At 34.9% G+C, this 17,606-nt stretch overlaps 1 protein-coding gene across 1 annotated transcript; it reads left to right on the forward strand.

Moving 5' to 3' along the window:
* Positions 1 to 9,094: 9,094 nt before the first annotated feature.
* On the forward strand, positions 9,095 to 10,045 carry LOC308503417 (olfactory receptor 52D1-like; the record flags this gene model as incomplete). The annotated part of the gene is made up of 1 exon (XM_081062714.1): positions 9,095 to 10,045. The coding sequence occupies one exon, from the start codon at positions 9,095 to 9,097 to the stop codon at positions 10,043 to 10,045; it is 951 nt and encodes a 316-aa protein (XP_080918840.1).
* Between the last annotated feature and the right edge of the window lie 7,561 nt (positions 10,046 to 17,606).

Here is a 17,606-nt window from a genome sequence, read left to right on the forward strand (position 1 = left end):
AGGAAAGGTGTGTTCAGCATCCATAGGTTAAAATATAAATTTTGTATTTGAAGGTCTTGAACATTTTAAAGATGTTTATAAATAATTAAATGTTACTTACACAATGTAGAGTTGATGGTAATGTTTACATCCTCCTCAAAATATTTCTTTTTCTTCTCAGTTTTATTTTACTTATTTGTTACACTCAATATTATCTAATTTTGATCTTCACATATCTTGCTTTATTTTTAGTTGATATCTTTTTCATCAAGATGAATGTGCTGAAGGAGAGAGGTAAATAAAAGTAGAATCAAGAAATAGGATAAAGAGGGGTGGGGACAGACATTGTTGAATTAGAAACAGCAAGTAGAAATAGGGTCATGGAAATTCTAAATACACTCCATGTCTGAAATTTGAAATTCTAATTTTATGCTAGTAAAGTCTCTTTTATTATATGAAATGTGAGCTTATGACAGGTCAAATATTTTCCTCCAAGATTTAAAAAAAAATATCCAACTAGTCATTCTTTATTTAATGATTCATTTTTTTGGTTCTTGATTCATTTCTTTACCATGAATATATTCAATAGTAATTAAGTGCCTCTTTTACACAAAGCATAGTGTTGATTCTTACAGGTAGTAAACTGCTCGAGGCACAGTTCCTGCAATAGCTAGAATGTTTGAAAATACATCACTTATTATTAAAACCTATACAAATATTGGAAGCTATAAAGTCTTCTTTTTCCCCTTTATTTATGTTTTGTCTTTGAACAAGTGAAGACATGTGAACTAAGAAAATTCAATTAAATTTGCAAGTGTTTTTTGTACGACTCTATGTACAGCCATGTGCTAGATAGTTTCAGAGTTATAAGGAAATTTAGTGTTACATATCGAAAAGCATTCTAGATAAAAATTAAGAAACTGTGTTATTTGTTTCCTGATACCATAACTCATAAGTAGCTACACCTCAGTGAGTTACATTTTTTTTACATTTAAATAAATAGTATACACTAAATAATTATTATGATACATTTAATCCAATGGATTATAATCACTGGATTCATATGACAGCATCTGGGGGCTTTCAAAAATTACTGAATCTGTTTTCTATAAGATTAAAATTATTTCTAAAAATTAAATAAAATTTTTAAAAAATGGAGTTTGCTTTCTGTTTCTGAGAAAACTAAATCTCAGAAAGGGCAAAATATGTGTATAATTTTTTTTTTAATGCTAAAAGGAACACTGATTCCATTTATTCTTCTTGCATTCTGGGTCATTTTACCTGTCTTTTTCCATTGCCTTTTGCCAAGCACCACAGTAGAAAGACAGTCCAATGCAATACAAAAGGTACTAACTATGTGGCTGACTCTGTCACTGATTATTACACTTTATTTGTTTACGTATTTATATATGTTATTTTAAATTTATTGGAGTGACATTGGTTAGTAAAATTACATAGGTTTCAAGTGTACAATTCTATAGTGCATTATCTATATTGCATTGAGTGATCACCACCCAGAGTCAGCTCTCCTTCCATCATCATATATTTTCCCCACTTCTACCAACCCTCCTTACCCTCTGGTAACCACTAAACTGTTTCCTGTGTCTATGAGTGTTTGCTTGTTTGTTCTGTTCATTTGTTGCTTTCTGTTTTATATACTACATATGAGTGAAATCATATTTTCTGTCTGACTTATTTCACTTACTGTGATATTCTCAAGATTCATCCATGTTGTCACAAATGACAGTATTTCATCTTTACTCATGGCTGAGTAATATTCCATTGTATATATGTACCACATCTTTTTTATCCAATCATTTATCAAAGGACACTTTCATTGTTTCTATGTGTTGGCCACTGTGAGTTAAAATGCCTGTATTATCAAAGCAATATATAGATTTAATGCAATCCCCATCAAAATCCCCATGACATGTTTTACAGAAACAGAACAAAAAATCATCAAATTTGTAAAAAATCACAGAAGACACCAAATGGGCAAAGCAATCCTGAGAAAAAAGAACAAAGCTGGAGGTATCATACTCTGTGACTTCAATTTATCCTACAAAGTGACAATAATCAAAGCAGCATGGCATTGGCAGAAAAAACAACAACAACAACAACAGAGAACAATGGAATAGTATTGAGAACCCAAAAATAAACCCACATATATATGGACAAATAATTGTCAACAAAGGAGCCAAAACACACAGAGGAGAAAAGAAAATCCTCTTCAACAAATAGTGCTAGAAAAATTGGAAAGCCACATTGGAAAAAAATGAAACTGTACTGCTATCTGTCACCATATACCAAAATAAACTCAAAATTGATCGAAGAACTAAGTATAAGACCTGAAACAATAAATTACATAGAAGAAAGCATAAGTACTAAACTTATGGACTTTGAGTTAAGAGAGGATTTTATGAATTTGACTTCAAAGGCAAGAGAAATAAAAGCAAAAATAAATGAATGGGACTTTATTAAACTAAAAAGCTCTTGCACAGCAAAAGAAACCATCACCAAAACAAAGAGGTAGCCAACCAAATGGGAGAAGATATTTGCAAACAACACCTCTGATAAGGGGTTAATATACAAAATATATAAATAACTCATACAACTCAACAACAAAAAACAAACAATCCAATTAAAAAATGGGCAGAGGACCTGAACAGACAATTCTCCCAAGAAGACATACAAACAGCCAACAAATATATGAAAAGTGTTCAACTTCACTAGCTATTAGGGAAATGAAAATCAAAACCACAATGAGATATCACCTCACATCTGTTAAAATGGCTATTATCAAGAAGACTAGTAGTAACAAGTGTTAGAGAGGTTGTGGAGAAAAAGGAACCTGTATACACTACTGGTGGAAATGTAATTTGGTACAGCAACTATGGAAAACAGTATGGAGGCTCCTCAAAAAATTAGGAACAGAATTGCTATATGACCCAGCAATCCCTCTTCTGGATGTCTACCAAAAATTCTGAAAACATTTATCCATAAAGACATTTGTAACCCGTTGTTCATTGCAGCTTTATTCACAATGGCCAAAACATGGAAACAAGCAAAGTGTTTTTCAATAGATAATTGGAAAAAGACAATGTGACACATACACACACACACACACACACACACACACACACACAATGGCATACTATTTAACCATAAGAAAAGATCAAATATGGCCATTTGTGACAACGTGGGTAGATCTTGAGATTATCATGCTAAGTGAAATAAGTGAGACACAAGAAGTCAAGAATCATATGATTTCACTGATATATAGGATGTAAACTGAAAGCAAAAAACGTACAAGACAAACAAGCAAAAACTCACAGACACAGACAACAGTTTAGTGGTTACCAGAGGGTAAGGGGGAAGCAGAAGAGGATAAAGAGGGCCAAATATATAGCAATGGAAGGAGAATTGACTTTGAGTGGTGAACACACAATGCAATATACAGATGATGTATTATAGAATTGTACACTTGAAACCTGTGTAATTTAATTAACCAATGTCACACCAATAAATGTAATAAAAAATAAGGAAGGGTTTGATAATCTTTTTGTAAGATAATGAAGGAAAATGACAGTGACTTTAGGTGTAGAAACAAATTTCTCCCATGCTAAAGAGAAGATAATCCCTAGGGAAATGTAAATGTTGAGACTATTGCCAATCTGTTAGAGGTTGCCTGAAGTTGAATTGCCAAGTCTGGACCTTCTTGCTGTTGTTGTTTTTTTGTTGTTGTTGTTGTTGTTTTATTTTAATTTATTAGTTTCAGGTGTACAAGACAAGGTAATACTTAGACGTTCATCATTTATATCCCTCACACTGTGAACCCTCCTCCCCCCATCCACTGTCCCTCCGACCTCGCACCGAGCCATCACATTATATATATAAAATTATAGTTGGCATTCATTAATGTTTAGCTTCTGGTGTACAATGCCATGATCAGTCATCCTCAGTATCCCTGAGGTGGTCTCCCAAATAGGACACATGTCCATCGGATACTCAACAAAATCTTTACAACATTATTGAATACGTTCCCCAAATTAATTTTCAAAAACCCTGAGGCCATCTTGTGGTTACCAGCTGCTTCCTAATCCCTTCACCTTTCCCCTTATCCCCACCCCCCCCATCTAACAACTCTCGGTTTTTTCCTCTTTGTCCCCAAAACTGTTTCCGATTAGTTCATTCACTTATTCTTTATAATGGCCAAGACGTGGAGGCAACCTGGGTGTCCACTGATGGATAAATGGATAAAGAGCAGGTAATACATATATACAATGGAATATTACTTGGCCATGGAAGGGAATGGGTTCTTGCCACGTGCAGTGGCGTGGATGGGCCTTGATGGTATTGTGTTGAGTGGAGTATGACAGACAGTGAAAGACAGATGCAATGTGATTTTGCTTATATGTGGAATCTAAAGAGCAAAATAAAGAAACAAACAAAACAGAAACAAACTCATAGATACAGAGAACATTTTGATTGTTGTCAGATGGGAGGGGGTTGCAGGTGGTAAAAAAGGAAAAGAGACTAAGAAGTACAGATTGGTAGTTACAAAATAGTCATAGGGATATAAAGTAAAGCATAGGGAATATAATCAATAGTATAATAACAACCGTGTATAGTGCCAGGTGGGTCTTAGACTAGTCAGGGGGATCAATTCTTAAATTGTATAAATGTCTAACCAGTATGCTATACACCTGAAATTAATATAAAATAATATTGAATGTCAACTTTAATTTAAAAATTAAAAAAGGAGAGAAAAAGGTGAAGGGAAATAAGTTCAAATTCCCAGGTATAAAACAAATACATCATGGGGACATAATGTGCCGCATAAGGAATACAGTCAACGGTATTGTGATACAGTGGTACAGTGTCAGATGGTTGTTAGACTTATCATGGCGATCACTTCTTTAGGTGTATAAATGTTGAGTAACTATGGTGTACACCTGAAACTAATACAATATTGTACGTTAGTTATATTTTAAGAAAAAAAATAAAAACATGCACAGAAAAGAGTTTATGTTCCAGGGAGTTTACAATCTGGGGGAGGTGACATGATCAAATGATGCTCAAATGCATAATTACACTGGGTATTAAGTGCTATCGAGTAGAAATACAGATTTCTATAAGGGCACATAACGTGGGGTTATGATCTAGTCTAGAGGGGACTAAGGAAAGCTTCTTCAAAAATGATATTTCTTTGAGTACTGAATGGGAGTTAACTAGCTGAGAAAAGAAAAAGTGATCATGAAATGGGGTAGTGATGTTACAAGGAGAGAACAGGATGTGTGAACATGTGTGGATCTTAAGATAGGAAGGGTGATCAAACATTTCAAGAACTGAAGGAAGTCCATTTTGTGAGCTAGAGTACAGAGAACGAAGTGAAAAGTAGATAAGTAAGTCTGGGGTAGTAGCATGCAGGGGTGGGTAGGGCATGCCAAAAATTCTCAGCTTTACCCTAAAAACAAGAGGAAGACAATGTAGGTTTTGTGTACAGGAGTGACATGGTCAGGCTTGTGTTTTAAAAAGATCACTGTGGCTGCAATGAGGAAAATGAGATGGGACAAACTACAGCATGAATGAATGAAGAAGAACTTTCAGGAGGTTATAAAAGTTTTCAAGGACGATATGATAATAATTTTATGCAGGTTGGTAGCAATCATGATGGAAATAATTAAATCAATTTGAGAACCTTGAACATACTTTAGGATGTGAGATAGGGCTAAATGACAACTTCCACATGCCTACCTTTGCATTATTATTCTATTAGAGTTTAGAGTGGATGATCGATGAAGAACCTGTGTGTGTGTGTGTGTGTGTGTGTGTGTGTGTGTGCATTTATCCGTCTAACAATATTTGAAGACCTGGAATTTGCCAGGCTCCAGAGAAATAATAGTGAACAAATAGAACTCCAATCACTATCTTCAGGATGTTTACATTTGACCACTTTCTCCAATAAAGTTCTTAAAACTTTCTTAAATTTCTCTCTTCCTTTTATATACATTTACTCTCAAGTTGAGCTTCTGACTTCTGCCAAAAGTCTTTCTGAATTTCAGTCACCCCGAAAGCAATATTTTTTCTAGAGCTCTTCTCTCTTGCTCCTGATTTAAGTTCAACTATGTTTCTTTTTATGTGTTTTATTTACAAAAAAAAAATAGTAATAATTTAGTCAGGATTTTATTGAGTACATGCACTTTTTCCCCAGGATTTTGTGAATCCTAACTGCGTTTATGAAATCAAGGCTCATAATTTCAGTTTAAGTTTTGCTGATGGAGGTCTCAAGGAAGTTAAATAATTTAAGCTATTGATTTTGAAGCATGCTATAACAATTTATATATAATCATATCTGCAAGCAGCTCTGCCTTCTGTTACTCCAGGCATTCTTTCATTTCCATCTTAAATTATTCCCAATCCTTACTCATCTCTCTAGAGTTCCTAAACCATACCATTCCACTTCCCTCAACACACCAACAACTTTGCAGAGCTCCTAAACATCTATTCTTAGCCACATGTGCTATCCTCAGTGACTGACACTAGGCTTTGTATTCCAGAATATTCAAGCTAAGCAAAGCACTTTGCCTAACAGAGAGGCCACTAAGGACCCAGGAGAGCAAGGACAGAACAGCATAAATCCGCCTCCAGCTCAAACACTCCATCTTATTCTGGACATCAACAGATTTTCCCCACACCTCAAGAAGACAGTTGCTTGGCTGGTCCCAGTCCCGCTGTGACTGGATTCACACCCAGCTACAGGTACTACTCTAGGAAAAAGGAGAAAAAGAGGGGGCAAAAAAAGAGTAGAAAATCCTGGGATACAAAGTCATGTAAGAAAAAGAGATTCTCAAATCTTTTTATCCACATACCAGTTACCAATCCTTCTAAGTCCACAGTTGGGATTTACAATTTTTAAAATGTACAGTGAGTTTCTTTAGAAAATAAGTACCTCTCTAATTTTTATACCTAAATTGAAGTTGTCTGTACTTGTAATTCATGTTGATATAGTTGATACTGGCAATTATTCTTGATAGTTCAGATGTTGCTTAAAGCTCTAATAATATTCTAATGTTACCACCACATGGAAAAATTTTATCTGCAATATTACTGGTAGATTATCATTTAATTTCTACCTGATAATGAGCTCCTGGTTTCACAGGGCTATCTTTTCTGTTTGAGTTTGTGATGGGATTCTTCCCCCATTGAACTTTTAATTTTTTTTAAATCATTCTTTGTTTAACCAGGTATCTGTCTCTGGTGACACTAAATTTTTTTTCACTATAGAACGTAATGAATCTAAAAATATTTGAGGATAAAATTACTAGGACCATCAAATATTCTTCCTCATGGTGTCAATTCAAAAATATTCATTATTCTATTTATAGTTCTTTTCTAGAAACACAAAAAACAAAAAGAATAGTATTTTTTGCATAGCTCACCTACACCTTGTACTTCATAGAAAAAGAATACATTTGCATTTTTAGAGCACCAAAAATTTCAAAGATCTGTGCTAGGAACATTGCACCTTTTATACAATGTTGGGATTTAATAATGGATTTAATCCTCATTGCAATTTTGTAAGGTAAGCCTCATCCTACTTTTGAGATGAGGAAATGAGGTTCAAAGCCTTAAACAACTTGGTCAAGTCACATAAAATAAGTGACAGTGCTGAGGTTGTATCCTAGACATGTGTTATCTCAAAGACCTTGCTATTTTCACTATTCCAAGTTACCTTGCAGACCTGCCTATCATTCAGCTATGGTATGCCTTTTGCCAAATGCAGTTGATATATGAAATACTTAGATCTTGATAACTCGATTTTGTGATGTATTCTGCTACAGTATTTTAGCAGACATACCACTGTATTTTAGGCTCTTAATTCTTTACAGTAAATTAATTAGCAAAAAAGACAAAAAAATCTAAGTTCATCAACAACTAAAACAAAAAGGACCCTATATTAATATTACTGTACTTTTATTTTAAAAGCAATTTTATATTACATTTTTCAACCTTTATTTTAAGCTTTTATTGAAACTTCTCTTTTTCTGTGATTATCTTTTAACTATCATAAATTTGGAATGTTTCTAACAAAATCTGGAGCAAAGAGTGAAATTTAATTTCAATCATGGTAATTACAGAAAAATCTTATTTCTATAACTTATTTTTGTATTTATTATAAGTTTGTTTGGTTTCTACTTTTAATGTATTGATTAAGTATGCTGTTTAATTTATAGCTTTCATCAAATAGTTTATAAATTTGTAAATGTGTATTTCTATTCATAATAGTTACATAGTTTAAAATATTTAACAAATACAAGAGTCTTATTCCTATAGAAATATGTATTACAATTAACCTCTAAACTATGCTTTCCATACAAAAACATATAAATATACATATATACACACAGAAGACTATTAATTTACCTTTACTTTTACCCATTTCATATACATACTTTATAGAATAATCGGGAAAAATACTAAATTATTATTTATTGAAGCATTTTTTGATTCCACTTTTGTGATCCAAAATATCTGTATTTAAGAATACAATCATGCTTTTCTGTTACAAGTTCAGCAGTTTTCCTAGGTTCTTTGTCAAAGTCAATAAACACTCCAGAGAAGAATCCAAAAACACCAAGACGAATCTCAAGGATTGAGGACCCTGGGATGATGAAATTCAACTTCGTCTTTAGTGAAAACCATGCTTTCTTGCTTGTGCACACTCCCACCTCCTGCCTTTAACATAAAAATATTGTGTCTCTTGCTGGGTTCTGCTATCTGGGAGAAAAAAGTCCTACAGGACTATACACATTTAATATTAAATGGGATCAGAACCACAGGAGATTCTAAACTATGGAGCTGATATGCCTTTATTGAGAATTTACTCCTAAGACTACTTCTCCTCGCAGAGAAAGTAGCATAGGATTATCTCCCTCCTCACCCCAAGTAGCTGAAGCATTCATTTGATCATTAGTTGATAAAATATAATTATGATTATCACCATAAACTGCTATAATACCAGACATTTTAAATGCAAATGCTGCAGTAATTTCAAAGTGTCCCTTGTTTCTTTCTCCCCAGGAATCAGACCTTGGAGGAGCTTATGAGTGGGATGTCCTCTTGCAACAACTCCATTCCTCAGCCCTTGATATTTGTCCTGGCTGGAATTCCTGGCCTAGAATCTTCCCATGACTGGTTCTCTGTGCCTTTTTTTTTGGTCTTTGTCATCGCAGTCATTGGCAATGCCACCATCTTATGTATCATCTGGGTGGAGAAGGGTCTTCATGAACCCATGTTTCTCCTCCTGGCCATGCTATCAGTTGTTGACCTGTCCCTGGTCAGTGTCATTGTGCCGCGCATGCTGGGTGTCTTCTGGATGTATGCCAAAGAAATCAGCTTCAATGTTTGCCTCACACAGATGTTTTTTATCCCTTCCTTTTATGTCATGGAGTCTGGGATCCTCTCAGCCATGGCTTTTGACAGATTTGTGGCTATCTGGCATCCTCTGAGATATACAACCATTCTTTCTCACAACATGCTTGTGAAGATGTCACTGGTTATCCTGGTAAGGGCAGCAACATTGCTGACCCCAGCGCCCATCCTGGCAAAAAGACTGGAAAGCTTCCAAACCCACATCATTGCTTACTCCTACTGTGCCTACATGGCTGTGGTTCAGATAGCCTGTGGAGACATCTCTGACCACATTGTCTATGGACTCATGGTTATTGTAGCATCTGTGGGATTTGATCTGTTTTTCATCATTCTGTCATATGGGCTGATCCTTCATGCTGTCTTTCAGATTCCCTCTTGGGAGGCACGGAGCAAAGCTCTCAGCACATGTGGCTCTCACCTTTGTGTCATTGCTCTCTTTTATTCTCCTGTTGTTTTTTCTGTCCTTGCCCAGATTTTAGGTTACCATATGGCTCCCCATCTACAAATTATCATAGACAATCTCTACTTCCTGGTGCCTCCCATGCTCAACCCCTTGATATATGGGGCCCGGACTAAGCAAATGCGAGAGTGGGTGCTGCGGATCCTGCACTGTCATGGAGACCAAGGTTAATACCTGAGGTGGACAGGAGACCTGGTATATAGAGCTGAAAATCATGTAAGGGTGGAGGTAGAGATAATTCCTGCCAGATTTGGGGTTTCGTGGGAAAAGGAATAACCAAGGCAAGAGGAGGACTCAGTCAGTTTGGGAATGTAACTGGGACAAATTCGTTCCATCAGAGTGTAGTTGTTATGAAACCCTCACAACCTGAACCCTCCCCAATGCTTATGCAAGTAATAACATAGGAGAACATTTTGTTGTTAATGTTATTGCTTATCTGATTGCATTACATAACATAAATTGGAAGCACATTTTTTCAAATGAGGTAAAATGAATTTAGGCATATATTCTGAAGACATATAGGCAAAAATAATTAACCTAATTTTTTGTGATTTAATGATTTTTCTTTCATATTTATGTTTCAGATACTTCAATACAAAATTATATATCATGGAAAGTAATCTTAATGGAGGGGAATATATAAATGTGTCCATGACCATATCAATGAGTAAAGAGCTCCTTTTCTGTCTGAAGAGTTTTTAATAAAGAACAGTCTTCTTTAGAGAGTTACTGTTAGTGTCAGAATATGGAACCAATATACCGTAGAATGGATTTGATAGAAAAGCATTTTACAATGAAAAACAAAGAAACTAAAGAAACTGTTTTTCTCTAACTTCATTTTTCCCTTGTACCGGCCTAACCTCATGTTTTCACAATTCAAGACACCAGATCTGTGTCACAAACCATGAATTATGTCTGTGTTTCAGAAAATATATTGTTACAGCCTTGTGAACCACTCTTTATATACACCTTAAAACTTAAAGCTTTCCAAGCTACACTCTTAACCTCTTTGCCAAGTAGACTATCCTTCTATACTCCCCGTTTTTGTTTATTTTACTTGAGTCACATTAAATGTAAAACCTTGAAATTATTTAATTAGTTTTATTTTCTTTCCTTCATCAACCAATGACCAAGATTTCTCTGCACATTTCCACTATCTTTTTTCTATCTTACACTTTCATCATTTTCAGTCTCTGTACTGCAAAATTCTTTTAACTAAGAATTTCACGTATCAAATTTCTCTCATATTCAAAGATGCTATTAATACTGCAGCTAGAGTTTTATTTCCCAAATATCTGATTTTGTCTACTTAAAATCTTCAGCAGCCTGTTTCTTAAGATAAAGTCTTCACTTCATAGCCTGGCATTCAAGTTATTGCATGTCTTGACTCCAGTCTGCAGTATAAGGTGCTTTATTTTCACTAAATAGCAGTACAGGCATCAATCCAGCTAAACCGGACTGCTTTATTTATAAACTACACATTTTGTGCTACTTTGGCTCATTCTTCATGCTATATGGGAGGCATTTTCCCTTGATATTTCTTAGTCACAATCCTTCTCAAGAGACTCTTTCTTTGATTTGTTTTCCTTAATACCTGTCCTCAAATATCAACCTGTCACTTTTTGTACTGCCAGAGACTTTAGGTTTCTTTGACATTCATATATCTATGATCTGTCCTGTACTTCAGATATTGGTCTGCCTGCCTTGCCATTCTTCTTATTTTGACTGTTCTTTAAGGTCTAGGGCCAGGCCTAGAAATTGATTTTTATACTGCAGGTTAGCAGGGCAAAACTCTTGTCTCCATTTTTTAAAATGTTATTAAACATGAACTCATAAACTAAGGGATTTATACATGTAAACAACACCAATCTTCCCATCCCTAATATTCATAATTTAGATATCTCTAGGTCTACCCAGAACAAGCATCACACATGTCATATTTAGTTCACATAAACGTAGACAAATATACCTGCTTTTTCTTTCACATACATATCTGCAATCATCTCACTTGTCTATAAACATCGCTCACTATCTTTCTTTTTAATATGCTATTACACTAAAATCTATACATATTCATATACCTCACCTGAGATATGAATACATTCATGAGAACATATATATGCACATGTAACTGATGTGCATTATCAATTGCATCAATAACTATGTAAAACCACTATTAATCTCCTCACAGTTTGGCTGTACCAGTTTTCAGAGACATAAATTTGCTCAAATAATTAACAACTCCTCTCAGAATGCTACTACTACATGCTTTTTATCAACTTTTGGGACTCACCTTGTACATACTTCCCTAGCCTCCACCTTTTCTTTTTCTTCACTCTATGTGGCATTCATTTTCTCTGGTCTCCAGTGTTTCCTTATCCTTTCTCAAATATAACACATATTATACAATATGAGAACTGCCTCTTTATATGATTTTTACACATTAAAAAGAATTTTTGGTCTATACTTGCTTTCATAGTTTCTAGAATTTCAATGGTATATAACACAAGTTTAATAAACTTGTTAAATAGGTCAAGTCCCATTTCACATAACTTCTCTGATGAAGCAACAAGAGCATAAAAGAATGCATGAACTTACACATTCAGCTTAGGCACTAAAAATGAAAGAAAGGAAGATGAAAGGAAGGAAAGAAAAGAGGTAGAGAAAGGACAGACAGAAAGAGGGAAAGAGGAAGGAAGAGTGGGGAAAAAAAGCTTTTTTTTTTTTTTAGCCTGGCTGACATTCTTCTCCATTGAGGATCCTTTCAAAATAAAATTTCAACTCCTTTCTGAATATTATGTATGAGATGTTCTTTTACCTTCAATGGATCAATATGTTCCGTCAAGTATAATTCCCCTTCCTAATTATGATTACTTTTTGCTACATTACAAACAACCCCCAATTTTAGAGTTTTGTGTTGACTGGGCTCAATTTAACATTCTCATTTCATGTTCTCATATGGTTGCATGGCAAAAAGGGGCTGGGTTGGATTCTCTGAAGGTTCATAAAGATGGACGTCATCCAATATGTGTTCTTCACTGACAAGCCTGTTGCTTCAGTATTCCTACCCATGGAGTCTCCATAAAATTAGCCTGGGTTTCTTACCGGTGTTTAAGGGTTTCAAAAGATAAAAAGCAGATGTTGCTAGGCCAGATATAGTCTGTATCCAAGATTTACACAGCATCACTTCTGTAGTATTCTATTGTTCAAAGAAGTCAAAGGACTTGACCAAATTCAAGGGATTGGGAAGTAGACTCATTTCCTGGTGGTTACATTGCAGAAAAACATGGAGTTTAGAAGATACTGTTATAACCACTTTGACAAATCTAGTCTGGCATAGTTCCTCTCATATGCAACATACACTTAAACATCCTCCAAATTTCCAAGTCTAATCCTGTTATGATATTCATCCAGAATTTCAGCATCTAAGTCATACAGACTTAGCTGAAGCTTCATGGGTGTAGTTCTTGGAGTACAAGTTCCCCTGTCCTTGAAAAGGGAAATTAACTGAAAAGACAAGTCATCTGCCTCTCACATTGATAACATATAATGTTAACACAACAATAGGATAACTGCAAAAACCAACTTCATTCCAAAAAGAGAAAAAGATAGAACACACAGTTATTGGTTCTGAAATCAAAGGCACATGTTGCCAGCTTTAGAATTGGGGTCCTATCCTGCTCCATGAAAATAATGCTCTTTTTCTCAGTGGTTTTGGCTTTACCCTGTGGGATCTAGGCTCTATACTCTGAGTCATCATTCATTTTCTAAAGTAGCACAAGTTTTCGTTTCATCTTTTTAAGCTTATAGGTTGGGGATTCCAATGATTCTTTTTCCTTTTTTTCTTTTTTTTAATAATTTCCTTCTTTTAATTCCCCAAATGTTTCACTTTTATAAAATAATGTTTTTTTAATTTTAAATTTTTATTAAATTTGTTGGGGTGACATGCCTTGGTAAAATTTTATAAGTTTCAAGTGTACATTTGTGTAATACATCATCTATATGTTGCATTGTGTGTTTACTACCCAATGTCAGTTCTCCTTCCATCACCATGTATTTGACCCCCTCTTCTCTCTTCTACCACCCTCCCACCCCCTTATCCTCTAAGCTGGTGTCTTTGTCTATGAGTTCTTGTTTCTTTGTCTTATTCATTTTTTGCTTTCAGTTTTATATCCCACATTGGAGTGAAGTAATATAGTTCTCGACTTTTTCTGTCTGACTTATTTTGCTTAGCATGATAATCTCAAGATTCATCCATGTTGCTACAAATGGCAGTTTTTCTGGTTAGAATGGCTACCATGTTTCCCCAAAAATGAGACCTAGATGGACAATCAGTTCTAATGCGTCTTTTGAAGCAAAAATTAATATAAGACCTGGTCTTATTTTACTATAATATAAGACTGGGTTTTATAATGTAATATAATATAATATGATATGATATGATATGATATGATATAATTAATATAATATAATACTGGGTCTTATATTAATTTTTGCTCCAAAAGATGCATTAGAGCTGATTGTCCGGCTAGGTCTTATTTTGGGGGAAATAAATATTATCAACAAGACAAGTAATAACAAGGGTTGGAGGGGGAGTGGAGAAAAGGAACCCACATACACTGCTGGTGGGAATGTAAACTGGTACAGCCACTATTGAAAATGTTGGTTCCTCAAAACATTTGAGGTTTTGAGGAACCTCAACATTTGAGGTTCCAACATATGTTGGTTCCTCAAAAAAGTAACAGTAGTATTATCATATGACTCAGAAATTCCTCTTCTAGGTAGTGACCCAAAATATCTGAAAACATTTATCCGTAAAGATATACGTACCCCTTTGTTCATTGCAGCATTATTCATGGTGTTCAAGACATGATAAACACCAAAGTGTCCTGTCATGCAGGGTGGCATGCTGGGTCTCTGGTCCCGCTCCCCACATAAGAACGCAGGACATGGTGAGGCCAAAAAGGAACACCCACGGAGCCATAGATAGGGGAGTCATACTACTATATTCTCGCTGGCAGCATTCGCCTCTCTGAAATCCGCAATCCACAATCTGTCCTTGCTAGCCCCCATTTTCTACTAGCGTAGCCACGGAAGTTATATTAGTGGCCAATGGCTCACTGGTTACAGCTGATGGCCAACTAGCCACAGCTGATGGCCATCCAATCACAGTTGATGGCTGTTTATTACCAAGCCAGCACCTTTCCACGTGAGGCCAAGAGCCTGGAAACTGCACTCCTGGCTCTGTACCCACATGTCCTTTAATAGATGATTGGATAAATGATGTGGTACATGTATACAATGGATTTTTTTCCATTGTATATATGTACTCAACCAATGATTTTTTTTCATTTTGAGTTATCTCAGTCCTTTTCAGTCTACCCTGGTAGTTCTGACTGCCAGGTTAAGGAATCTTAAAAATGCACACTTTTCCCCCCCCCCACCACTCCCCAGAGGCCAGCTCTTACATGAAGATTATGTAATGTGTAGAGAAAAAGTGAATGAGAATGTTTTATGCTCGATCTCAGAAATATCTGAAGCCTTTATAATTTCTCTGAGTCCTACTTGAAAGTTAAACATTTTCTTAACTCATCTTTTTCTATACATATTTTATTATATGTGGTGCTTTCAACATTCTTTGGAAATTTCATTCATTAAATCTATCAGTTCATTATATTATATATATACATATATATGTATATATACATTATATATATATAATATATATATACACACACATAATTTTCTATGTTAAAAAAAGGTGACAGCTTTGTCAATTGTTCCATCGTCACAAAGCACAGGTCCCTTTATTCTCTGGTACATAATAAAAATTTTGTCATTCTACTTAAAGCCTTCATTAACAGTCTTATTGGTACCCTTTAAGCTTCTGTCCATCTACTCTCAAAGTCAATGTTGCATGTTTTAGGTTTTTGTTAATGCAGAGTCAAACTCTTGACACCATTTTTTTCTTACACTTAACTATTGTTATGTAACATAACACCCTAACAATATTTTAGGAATTTTTTTTCCTCAAGATTCTGTTGATTGCTTGGACTCAGCTTGTGTAGTTCTCACTTGAAGTCTGTCGAGCAGTAGCAGATAGTGTTTGGAACAGGAATCCAGGGCTGGACCCAAGGCATCTCCTTCACTCATATGTTGGACACATCAGTTTACCTCCACAGTAACTCCTGTTCCATCAGAGTAGAACCCAGGCGGTTTTTACATGGTAGCATGAAAAAAGGAAAAACTGTGATATCAGTTAAGGACCCTGCCAAGAATTGACACAGATTAACTTCTGTTGTATTCATAGAAGTTTCAGGGTCTCAAACTTATTGAAAAGTATATTGAAGAGTCTGTTTTTGATTGAAAAGTGGCAAAATCATATAACAGAAGAGTATGTGATATGGAAGATACAGTTATAGCCATGCTTAGAAAATACAATTAGCCACACTCAACTTTCTTCATTTCCCTCATAAGTGATTTTTCAGTTTCTACCTCCTCTCTATGGTTCTGTATTATGTTCCCAAGCATCTCTATAATTGTTCACCAATGATTATTTTCCAGTGCTCTCCACATCAGCTCTCATACATATAGTCCACTCTCAAATTTTTGGATTAGGTGTTTTTGTGTTTGTTTGTTTTGTTTTCCTAGAAATTTCAAGGTAGGCAAAACACTTTCACTTACACATATAGAGATTTATAGGAATTCATGAGAGCCAGGACACTTCTCTTCCTTTCCAAGATAATTCACCTTATTCTGTGTAACAGTAGTTTCTTCCCATAAATCAAGAGGTTAGCTTATCTTCTGGCCCCTGCTCCACTGTGAAAAGACTCTCAATACACTCCAGGTACATTCCAGAAAAAAAAGATGAATTGGACAAAGATAATGGAGTTATAAATCATATAGAGGAAAGAAGTACTTAAATATTTTCACTAATTAAATACCCTAACAACCGTTCATCAGTTCACATTTCCACTTACTGAAAATAATCATAGCTACAGTTGACATCTGCCTGGCAATAATAACATTCTTTGGAACATAACATCATTTCACTCTATGTGCTATAAATGGGTAATGCCTTTACTTAGATTTAATGCAAATAAATTTATTACTGAAAATTGTTCCTGATAACTCTGATTCACACCAGCCAGTTGTACTTACAGCTGCTATGACATTCTCCTAATCTTATTTGCCACCTGAAGAATACCACCTATATAGCAGATTATTCACTCACTTCTTGAAAATTTCCATTGATAGAGAGCTTCTTGTTCACACAAATATATTTTTATTTTAGGAGCAGTGCGTTTCCATATAATTCTTAACCACAGTGAGCTAAAATTTACTTTTTATCATTCACTCCTAAAATATATAAAATTCGGTGGCCACAAAAATATTTTGTCTAGCATATTCTCTTTATAATTAAAGAGATAGTTACTAGAGCCTTCAAATTCTATTTTCACAATGGTAAGAATTCTAAGTTGTTTAGTAATCTTCATCACTTTCAATTCAAGACACAAACAAATGCATGTTCAGTTTGTAGATGACTCACAAAGTTTTCCACCAGAAAGAACATTGGTACATTTTTTTAGCAGCAATTAGGTATGAAACTGAATTATGCCATTAATTATCATATCAGGATTATAAAAAATATATAAAGAAAGAAAAAAAGGGAAAGATAGAGGGATGAGATACATATACACTTTCCTCCCAAGTTTATCTCATATTCTGAGTG

Source organism: Rhinolophus hipposideros, assembly GCF_964194185.1.
Source record: "Rhinolophus hipposideros genome assembly, chromosome: 10".
Classification (NCBI taxonomy): domain Eukaryota; kingdom Metazoa; phylum Chordata; class Mammalia; order Chiroptera; family Rhinolophidae; genus Rhinolophus; species Rhinolophus hipposideros.